Source organism: Brachyhypopomus gauderio, chromosome 15 (genome assembly GCF_052324685.1).
Source record: "Brachyhypopomus gauderio isolate BG-103 chromosome 15, BGAUD_0.2, whole genome shotgun sequence".
In the NCBI taxonomy this organism is placed as follows: Eukaryota; Metazoa; Chordata; class Actinopteri; order Gymnotiformes; family Hypopomidae; genus Brachyhypopomus; species Brachyhypopomus gauderio.
In genome coordinates, this window is record NC_135225.1 from 6,663,152 (window position 1) to 6,674,692 (window position 11,541).

General features: G+C 39.1%; 1 protein-coding gene across 1 annotated transcript; it reads left to right on the plus strand.

Annotated features, from left to right (window-relative positions):
* Positions 1-1,521: 1,521 nt before the first annotated feature.
* Positions 1,522-4,069, plus strand: lbx1a (ladybird homeobox 1a). The gene is made up of 2 exons (XM_076974350.1): positions 1,522-2,243; positions 2,781-4,069. Exons 1-2 carry the CDS (start codon positions 1,919-1,921, stop codon positions 3,269-3,271), a joined length of 816 nt encoding a protein of 271 aa, XP_076830465.1. The 5' UTR covers positions 1,522-1,918; the 3' UTR covers positions 3,272-4,069.
* Positions 4,070-11,541: the final 7,472 nt, after the last annotated feature.

The window sequence follows — 11,541 nt, forward strand, 5'->3', positions numbered from 1 at the left end:
GATTGGACACGAGCCATTACCATAGCGTAGTATGTCTTCTAGATATGGTTTGCTATATATATTCCTTCCAGAATTGCTAAACCTTTCATTTTTGCAGTATAGCAATTTTGTTTATCAGTATCTTCCGGTTTACCGTCACGTTAAATGAACTGTGCGTCACACATTACGCAGACAGCGTCCCGCGGCTCGCGCTGCTCCGTAGAGCTCGCGCAGACTGGGTAACCGTTTCACTCACAGCGTCTTCTGTAGTATATTCTCACTTTAAGATTGACTCACACACTGTACATTTGTGGCAGTCCGGTTTTGTTAATTCGTTAATAACGACGGTTTCACTGACACACGGTTTTACTCGGACCTCAAAGATATATGCCAAAGTTTTATTTTTAAACAAAAAAACAAATGGCTTATTTCAACAACAAAAATGCGTTTTTATGGTTTTTTATGAGAAGAAACGGTTAATAAACGAGACATATTACATATAAAGGCCAATCACATTTGCTAGCATAGCCTACTAGTTGAGAATACTGCACTCAGACTTCCAGTCGTAGATCATCACCCATTACTGACAGGCGGTCGCTCCTCTGTGCCTGGCGCTGAACCTTCACGCAGAGCACTTCGCTAAACCATGGCCTGCGGATCTTTTTGATTTGCAAAATCCAAATAGCAAAATTACTAAATACATAAATAATTTTACAAGGAGTCACAGAAATTATTACCGTTTAATCGAAATGCGCCTATCGAAATCCTAAAACGGATAGGCTAATAACGTCTGTCTTTTGCATATCAGTAAGTTTAGCGGTAACCCATATCTCACATGCTGCCCCATTCCAACGAAAAAAAGTGAAAAAAGCCCCACAACGCGAAAAATATAGGAGCAAGACCCGCGCGCGATTTTTAGAGATGAAATATCTTACTGCTGATGTGTGCTGGCCCTTTGCGCTTGAATTATGGCATCGAAGATTTGGTGCAGCTGAAAGGGACGAGTTCTCTCTCTCTCTTTCTCTCTCTCTCTCTCTCTCTCTCTCTCTCTCTCTCTCTCTCACACACACACACACTCACTCACTTTCTCTGTGTCTACAAGTATTATCAACTGTGATATACTGCCTGGCTTCGGCATTGTTTTAGTGGTACTTGTTCGTCGTTCTTGTATAAGTATTTGGATATAATAATAATAATAATAATAATAATAATAATAATAATAATAATAATGTGTACCAATTTTGTGTACAATTTTTTTAATTCCTCGACGGTAATTTTCTACTAAACTGTCTTTATACATTAAAAGTAGGCCACTACAATATTACAGAATTATGTGACGCTAAATATGTTCAACCAAAATGAAAATTCTATCGACAAATCATTAATTTGGAAAAAATAGTTGAGAGCATTAAGTATTCTAATCCGGATGAGCTCCTCCTCCCGGCCATGCCCTCTAATTAACGGGGCTCCTTCTTCGCTAAAGCTTGCACTGGACTGCAACATAGTCAAAGAGCAAGAGAGAGAAGGAGGGAGAGAGAGAGAGAGAGGGAGAGGGAGAAAGTGCCACTGGATATAATTGATTGTCTCGCTATCAACAATAACTTGTTAGTATAGTCGATTCAAGCTGCTTTTGAGGCTGACTGCTTCGTCTGAGCCTTGTGAGGCGGTCGGATTGTTACTCGTCGAAGCAGACCATTATCCAGGAACTGTGGGGAGGGAAACTGGCACTTCAAAAGGACCTGAAGTTCTCCAACCCTGCGGCAAAACGACAAACATGTTGGCGGGCATGTAATTTCACACATTTTTGGACCGCATCATCCAATTTTCCTCTCTCCCTGTAATTCAATGCGAGTGTAAGTACTGTACGTTAGGTTGGTGCCAACTTCCTACGTTGTTCCAATATTGAAGCATTTGTGAAACGAGCTTGAAATCAACAAAAATGACCTCCAAAGAAGACGCAAAAGGCGCCTCGGTTGAGGATAGACGGCGCAGTCCCCTGGACCATCTCCCTCCTCCCGCAAACTCAAACAAGCCTCTCACGCCTTTCAGCATCGAGGACATATTAAACAAACCTTCTGTCAAACGTAGTTACTCAATTTGCGGCACAACGCATCTTCTGTCGTCCGGTGAGAAGCACAGCTCATCGAACCACCCGTTATCCAACCGAGCGCTGCTCACACAGACCTCCCCACTATGCGCACTGGAGGAATTAGCCAGCAAAACATTCAAAGGTCTTGAAGTCAGTGTTCTACAGGCCGCAGAAGGTAAAGGAAACCAACCATCATCTAGTCTGTACACATTTTGTGAGACGTTCGTTTATTTGTTAATGAATGAAGCGAAGAAATGTCTTTAAATGTAAAGATTTATTTGGCATGTTCACACAATTGTGTAAACTGCTGCCTCTTATTTATTTCGGTGTTAATAATTTAAAATATGCCAAATTAAAGTTGTGAAAAGTGAGGCTTGACACTTTATCATTTGAACACTTGTTTTGCAATTTATGTTTTCTTTGCTGTTAGTCCTAATCAGAGATAGTTTAATGCCTCTAGTGCCAAAGACTTTTATGTTTTTAAAATGGATAAATAACGATGGATAGTCAGGCAATTTAAATCTAGAGGAGCTACCTAAAATAAAAGCACAAATAATAATTCTATCTCTAGCCTTATTATTATTATTATTATTATTATTGGTGCTGTTATTATTATTATTATTATTATATTGTGGCCTCTGTTGATGTAATTTTGCTGCAACAATATAATTGAAACACGTTTTTAACAGGGCTTGTATTTTTTTTTTTTCAGGAAGAGACGGCATGACACTTTTTGGTCAGAGGAATACGCCTAAGAAGCGACGAAAGTCAAGAACAGCCTTCACAAATCACCAGATTTATGAGCTGGAGAAGAGATTTCTCTATCAGAAATATTTATCTCCTGCTGACCGGGATCAAATAGCGCAGCAGCTGGGGTTAACAAACGCCCAAGTCATCACCTGGTTCCAGAACCGTCGAGCCAAGCTTAAGCGCGATCTGGAGGAGATGAAAGCGGACGTGGAGTCGGCCAAAGCACTGGGCAATGTATCCTTTGAGAAAATGGCCAAATTAGCAGACCTGGAGAAATGCGCTAACGGCGTGGCCGGAGTTTCCGTCTCGGTGCCCGACTCCTCGCCGCTGTCTAGTCACGAGCGAGAGGGCCCCAACAAACTGCCCACGTCACCTTCGTCACCATTTACAGACCACACGACGAGTAAAGAGTGTTCAGAAGACGAGGACGAGGAGATTGACGTCGATGACTGACGCTCATAAGCAAGATCGGAATCTGAAATGCCCTTCCTTAAAAATGCTAGAGTTCAAAGTGCCGTTAATGCACCAAATGTATTTAAATGACTGATGAAGAAAAAACTCAAAACAAGCATGGACGATTCCCTCAGATTTATTTATGCAGCGACAGCTATCTAATGTCGCAACCATTTAGCCTATTTATTTAAAACAAACTGGTAGTTGAAGGAAAGCAATAAGTATTTGACATTCTTTCTCACTCTCTCTCTCTCTCTCTCTCTCACACACACACACACTCTCTCTCTCTCTCTCTCTCTCACACTCACACACACACACACACACACACACACACGTACTCTCTCTCTCTCACACACACACACACACACACACACACACACACACACACACACGTTCTCTCTCTCTCTCTCTCTCACACACACACACACACACACACACACACTGCAAAGATGATTGCCCATTTAGGCCATATAGAAACAATACCGTGTTTTGAGTAATCAATAATGCATGTTATTTTATTTTACCGTTTTAGTTTTGTTAAAATGACTGCAAATATAAATATCTCCAAAACGTTCATACTATAAAATTCGCACGTGTGGAACGTGTGTATCCGTGTAATGCGTATATAGGATTGTAACACCTTCAACGTTTGATACATTTTGTTATAAAAACATTTCATATAAAAGTTATTGCGTGGGGGAAAATTACGATGACTCTGGTTAAATCTAGGCGGTCGCATTTTAAATATATTTCTTATGGTTTGTATGCCTGTAAGTGCCTTTTAAACCAAGACACCATTTAAACCCAGTGTACAAAGTGTAATGTATTAAAAGAAAATAAAATCTCTTTCTCAAAATTTCGCAAATTAGTCATAGTTTCATTTTTTATTGAAATAAAGAATAATTGTTCATTTTAGAGACATTTAATTTATAATTTTCAAAAATGCCAGGGAGTATGTTTTATTTCACCGACATCAGTGTCTCGTGGTAGTGTTCCGTTATTAGTACAAAAGTGGACAGTTAAACTCTTAACAAGCCTCCGCCTTTCTAATCTCGCCCTCATTTTCTCCTTTTATTTTTAGATAGGCGTAACCTTGACCATTCGACGTGTGATTTCAATATGCTATTTTCAATAGATTCATGTGAGAAACGGAAATCTGGATCGGTGAATGTGTGCATAAATGAGGCTTGAAAATGTTGAGTTTTGGGCCAGTTTCTCTGCGGCTGTGACGTGCTTTTCCCGAAAAGCGACGGGGCTGTCATTTTTAGCATCAAGCGTGAAAACTGGGGACAAATGAGCAGTCTTCCCCGATGTGACAACCTACAATGGAGCGTATTCTGCCTCCCGCGGCTCTCAATACGGAGACAAGCGTGTCCCATCGCACAAAAAGGACACAAACGTTTGGAGGCCATATGGTTTTTGAATTTTCTTCACAATTTCAGACAATTTGATGGATTGAGTTAGCCCTCCCTTCAAAGTGTTTCGCTCAATTTTCACAAAGGCACTAATGCATACATAGGGCTTCTCCTCGTGCGAGGGCATCTGGGCCTATTAATGTTCTCTCTTTCTTTTCTTACTCGGGTGTTTTAAACAAGTCAATGAATCACAATGAAACGACGGACTTGGTTTGTTAAAAGGTTGGCTTCTGTGTTTGTATGAACGGCTTTCTGGCAGCATTTTAAAGCGGTTCATCTTGTGGCTGGAGTGGCCTATTTTTAATCGCCTACTAAGTGGAAGAGTCACTCAGTTGCATTTGCGCAATTACGTGGATTCTCCCAAGCTTCAGTTTTGAACGTATATTAGCGCATTCAGCACTTTATAGAATAGATATTTTATGACCTTGTGTTTTTTGCAAGGTCCATTTGCAAGTAACATTCATTCTTGATACATATATAGGCCTACTGTTAGCAATTCAATAATAATATAAATTATAAGTGTTGTATTGCTTATATTCTAACATTTATGCAGGCGATATAATAATAATAAATTATTATTATTATTATTATTATTATTATTATTATTATTATTATTATGGAAATATATTATTATATTTTATTTAATTAATATTTTCTAAAAAGATTTGTGATTTATTATTGTATATAAATAAGCAAATAACAATAATAATAATAATTGTTGTTGTCATTATTATATTATTATCATTGCTGTTGTTTTGTTGTATAATGTTGAATCTTTGTGATACGGTGACATTTGAACTTTTATTATATTTTTTTAATTTTCGTTTTTTGGTTTAGTCTGTCCAACATTGGACATTTCATACCACTTCCAAAACCCTACGGGTTTTCCGTTTATTCAGACTTTTTAGTGGTAGCTATAAGTTCACTGGTGTGATTTTGCGTCCGTAATAAGACGGATCAGATTTACGCGGAAGCTTTGGTCCTGTAGCCTGGCCAGTCGTCATGGTGACTTAAGCTCTTGGTTTTTATAGATCACGCAGATCGTTTTTATTCTGATTTCCATTAACAATATTTATTCTTTTTCTAAAGGGTTTCTGAAACCTAAACTAAATGGCAATCTAATTTATGGAGCGGCTTTACTAAGGATATCAGAGATTTTTTTTCGACTCCATTAACATAAACAGACAGCAACGTCATTTCCTGTGTAAAGTCACAGTTGCTAGCACTATGTATAGGCTCCCAGAATAAGTGACATTAAAGTCATTCGAAGAACGCTGATTTTGTGTGTATAACGCAATATTTTACTGTATTGACTTTAATTGATATTTTCGCTCATTTGAGTTATTGGTTCCATTAGGCGTGATAGATGATCACGCTGGCGGGCAAATCACAAATTAACCTATTACCCGAATTTCATGTGTATACATGTACATGTATGTATATCATAATTCCAAGAATGGTCCATCTCCTTTGATGCCAGACTAAAGTCCCTACCCTCCGCTCTCTTCATAACCTAAGCTATAGTCGCCTAATAGTGGAGAATACAGAGATATGTCAGGACCAGGCAAGTTGGTAGGGTTCAGTTCCTTATTTTATGAGGCGCTGTCAAACGTGGCAAAGATAAGTAATACTACAATCCGAAAGAGCAGAATGTGGTAATTAATCCCCAAGTCTTAAGTGTATTTCATCTTAAGAAAGAGAGGGGAAAAAATCACTAATCCAATCGTCCGGAAAATTGAAGTTTGATGCATGAGTCCCTGCTGAAACAATGGGGTTTGCACACCCTCACCTCTCTTTTTCTGTCTAATTGTAAAGACTGAAAAAGGACGGCTTCCTAACAATGTTTTATTTTTTATGAAATGTTAAGTGCTTCTTTGTAATAGATAGATAGATAGATAGATAGATAGATAGATAGATAGATAGATAGATGGATGGATGGATGGATGGATGGATGGATAGATAGATGGATAGATAGATGGATGGATGGATGGGTAGAAAAAAACCCTTTCTTCGTTTAAGGGAACAGTCACACCTTTACATTTTAGCCCGTAGCATTAGCAAGCAAAGCTACTGAAAAGATTCAAGTCGTTAACGTTTTAAAAAACTTTTCATCGACTCCATGCGAGACTACATGTCACAAGAGTGTATGATTTGAGGTGAAATATTAACTAGATTAACCTAAGGGGAAAGCTTGATTGATCACTAAATAGGTCGGATTTGAAAGTTTTAGTTATAACGCTCCTGTGGAGCCCCTTAATACTTCAAACTTCAATTTTACGGACGATTGAACTAAGCATGTCCCTGACAAAATTGATATATGTATTAATTTTCTTTAACTGTTGATTAATTACTCTTCACTCAAAGAATTATACAAGAGTTTTCGCCACGAATTTGCATATTAATCAAATTCTAGTTGATAATTCAAACGAAAAAAAACGGATCTAGGAGAATTGAGAGGCGTAACTCGAAAAATATACCTAAGCCAGATATTTGTCCCTGCCTGGGTGCTAAGCTGCTTGTCTAGTGTATTAAAATCAAAGATGCAGAACGAGTTAGCCTGGCTATTTGGTGAAAACAGAAATTGCCTGTCCAGTTTTATGATGTGTTCATGCTGAGCAGGCGAATCTTAATGTGACCTGTCAAAATGTCCAAGATTTAAAGGAGAAAGAGGCTTATTCAACACACAAGCTGTGTGCTGTGTGCATGTGTGTTTGTTTGTTTTGTTTTGTGTGTTTGTATATTTATGTGTATATTTTTGTGCACATGTACATGCATGCGCGAATTGTATTGTGTGTGTGTGTGTGTGTGTGTGTGTGTGTGTGTGTGTGTGTGTGTGTGTGTGTGTGTGTGAGAGAGAGAGAGAGAGAGAGAGAGAGAGAGAGAAACAGATGAGCATAACAGTCTAGATTTGTTTTACATTAAAGCCAAATCACATTGGTGCCTGTTGTTTAACCTTTCAGATATTGCATGTTTAGTGTTGTTTTTAAAGCTGAGGACACAGTAGTACAGTGTTGTTTTATAGAAATTTCACATTAGTTTCTAGGTTTAAATTGATGCTATCGTACATAGCTTCACATACAACATTCACACTACATACATTCTGTGATGCTCGAGTCAATTTAGAGAACACGCAAGTGGAGGATCAAGTGCACTTGTCCAGTCGAATACAAGCGTAGTGCTAACGTGTTAAGTCCAAGTAAACCAAACGCAGTGACCTTTACCCAAGCAGTCCTTACCACACAACATTTTGTTTTCATGTTTACCAAACACTTCTCAACACAAGGAACCTTATATTACAAATTAGCTAAATACATCCATAATTAGCACAACTGCGTTGTGTGTTTGCAAGTAATATGGAACCATATAAAAGAAGCAACAGTAATGCAGAGAAATGTGTTTTGTCTTCAGGGATTAGAGTGTGAGATTGAGTTGAGAGAAACACACCGAGGGATTATGCCGCAAATGATTTTATTTCGCTTTTGTATTTGTTCTGCAAGGGAAATAATAGCTCATGTCACGAAGCACGTAGAATGAAAACATTGATTCTTTGCTTACGCTTTCAATGTTGTTTGGGTTTGCACATATATCACAGGGGGCGCTGGATATACACGCTGTCTATTCCGCCGCAGCGATTCCAATTGACCTCCAGTCACTATTTAAGATGCTGTTACGTAAATTATGACATTGTCACATAACAATCTAATCAACCTTGTGATTAGATATAAGATATAAGACTTGGTGCTACTGGCCACATCTCATATCCACCCTTAAAACATAATATGCTGTTAATTAACTGTCCCTTTCAACAGTGTCACTTTGTAGCTCCAAAGAAGGTAACTACAAATATCTTAAATACATAATGTCACGTAAATACAACCTAAACTACGCTTTCCGGTTTCAGTTCAGAACAGCTCTCTCTGAGTCCGCCAGCAGACAGACGCATCAGAAACGTCATTTTTTACCGAATTAAATGACACAGCTTCTTCTTAATTCAAGCAATTCACAGTTGTGACTACTGAGAAGATTTTTTTATTAAAACCAACCCTGATAACTACAGTTGTACTCCATATTCAGAAAAAATAAGTGTTAGTTACCATATTCCTTTCACGTGAATGTGATACTCAGAAAAGTGATAGGCCTACTTAGAATTCCGATTAAATAGATCAAAGAGTTATGGAGGTCACGGACGTAATTTGGGGGGGGGACATGTCCCCCCCACTTTTTCAAAAGTCCCCCCCAGATTTTACGGTTAAAACCAAATATTTAAATAGCGATGAATCCATGTCCCCCCCACTTTTGAAATCAAAATTACGTCGATGATGGAGGTGTGTTGGGAATACAGCATTTCAGTACATTCTCACACACAAGTCAGTGAGTTTAAGCACATTGCCGGATAGAATGACTAAGAAAGAATTTCAGCAAACCCATGGAGAAATAAAGGTAACATCTACTAAATGACATACTAACATCTACTAAATGACAACTAGAAATGCATTTGAAGTCTGAGCTCCTATTAAAATAGCTGCAAATCAGAGTAACCAGTGAAAGGTTACTGGCTCCTCTTAAAGAGAAAACTAATCTAATAAAAAAAACAATTACAAATGTACACATGTACACAAGTTATACATAGGTATTGCTAGTTAGATATTTGAGCAAATTCATTCATAATTCACATCTAACACATTATTCATTGCATTATTTAATTCAAGTAATTAGCATATTCTTAGTTTTATGTAATCTATTACCATACGTTCTTGAATGACTAATGATCTCATTGTAAGCTAGAGAGATGTCGAGGGTGCCATCTTGTGGCAAGTGAAATATTATTTATATGTCCTTTGGATTCTTCCCTGCCGGTTGTAGCACGTGCAGCGCTTCCATGGGCTCCTACCGCCATCTTGTGGAAAGTGTTCTCGGATGCACCTCACTAATAATATTTCATACATTTGTAGGTAACTTCACAGTCACAAAGTTTTGAAAGGTCTTGTACTTTTATGGATGTTCTAAAAACGTCAATAACTCACTATGCACGTATGTTTCTTACAATATATGATAGGTAGCAAATGAATTATTATAACTTAAACTGATATAGTCAAGTCAAGAATGGAAGTTTTAATATAATTCCAGCTATATAGTCAAACCAAGTAGCAGTCCTGAAAGACCAAATTGAACACAAAATAAGAATTTCTGTGTAAACAGTGTATATGAAATACAGGACCAGTAATAACATATAGAGCAACACTGACACGTATATAGTATATAGTATATAGAGTAACACACAGTAAAGTGTGTAGACATGCAAAGGACGTACCATACTGTGATATTTTAACAGATATGCTTATAAAAATACAGTAGTCACTGATGTTACAGCCAACACATCAATTTGAGAACACAGAATTGTTAATTGGTTTACAATATTTGATAAATATGTGTGGTTTGTGTCTGGGAGCTGAGGAGTTTATTGGCACTGGGAAAGAAACTGTAGGCAAAGAACCCAGTAAGGACCCAAATGTACCAATGGCCCACCAGTTGTAGCATTCCTCCACTGTTCTAACCCTGTTACCAATCATCAGCAGTGAACATGGATATAAATGTACATTAGTCAGGAATAGGAAAATGAATGAGTTCAGACATATTAAACTTGGAATTGAACTGTGAATAAACTCCACGTTTGGACTAAGCACCCAGCTGGCGGGGTGTGAGCAGATCCGCTCTGGGGCTTGACCTGTGACCCTCTTATCACTCCCAGTGGATCCTGGGCTGTGTGGAAGTGCTGGCCCGGACACACAGACACGGGCCTGCATACTGTCTCAACCTGCACAGAGCAAGCACAGCACTGCTTTCAACTACAGAGGGTGAAAGAGAGAGAGAGAGAGAGAGAGAGAGAGAGAGAGAGAGAGAGAGAGAGAGAGAGAGAGAGAGAGAGAGATATGAAGGGAGAGAGAAAGATGGACAGAGTGAGAGAGATATAGAGGGAGAGAAAGAGAGGGAGAGAGAGAGAGAGAGCCTTTGCAAAATGTAAATATTTTACAGGAATTTACTTTCACCAGTGTATTAATATATATAGGTAACTGCAGTGTAGAGATGGACAGAAGTCAGTCCTTCATCAGCTGTGTTAGCATAATATCTTGCAACTTGCATATGATTCAAGAATTCAAATGAACAGGGGAGGCACTACCATACAGCCTGGAGGGATGGAGGTGGAGGAGAAAGTCAGTGTTTTGCAGGGAACTGGCAGGAAAGAAGCACATAGGAAGAGAGAGAGAGAGAGAGAGAGAGAGAGAGAGAGAGAGAGTAGGAGAGAGAGACATGAAGAGGTAGAGAGAGGGAGAGAGAGAGGGGAAGAGAGAGGAGAGAGAGAGGGAGAGATAGTGAGAAGGAGAAGGGGTGCAAAAAAGGCACACAGGCACTTAAGTTGTCAACACCGAGGATCTCTGGCATGGCAGTGCTAACTGCATGGCTTTATGCTGACACACACACACACACACACACACACACACACACACACACACACACACACATGGGTTTTTGCTCTCAAACTTTCTTTCTCTGAGGCCTGGCTGAAACCATGTCAATGGCAGCTCTTATCAGTGTGAGTTATGGGCCTGTCTGCAGTAATGATCTGTCAGACACTCTGCCTGCTGGCTGGTGGGATCTTCTCCTCTGCTTGGTCGTACCACATCAGCACTGCTACCACTGAACAGGCTGAGATGCAGGCACCAAAGCACAGAGGCAGCACACTGTTGGAGTTTGTGTGTGGTTGTGTATGCATGCATTTGGTGAATCTGGGCAGGCTGGTTGCTGGTGATCTTACTTGATCTTGTCCTGGATTTAGCTATGTTACTTGCATTAAAA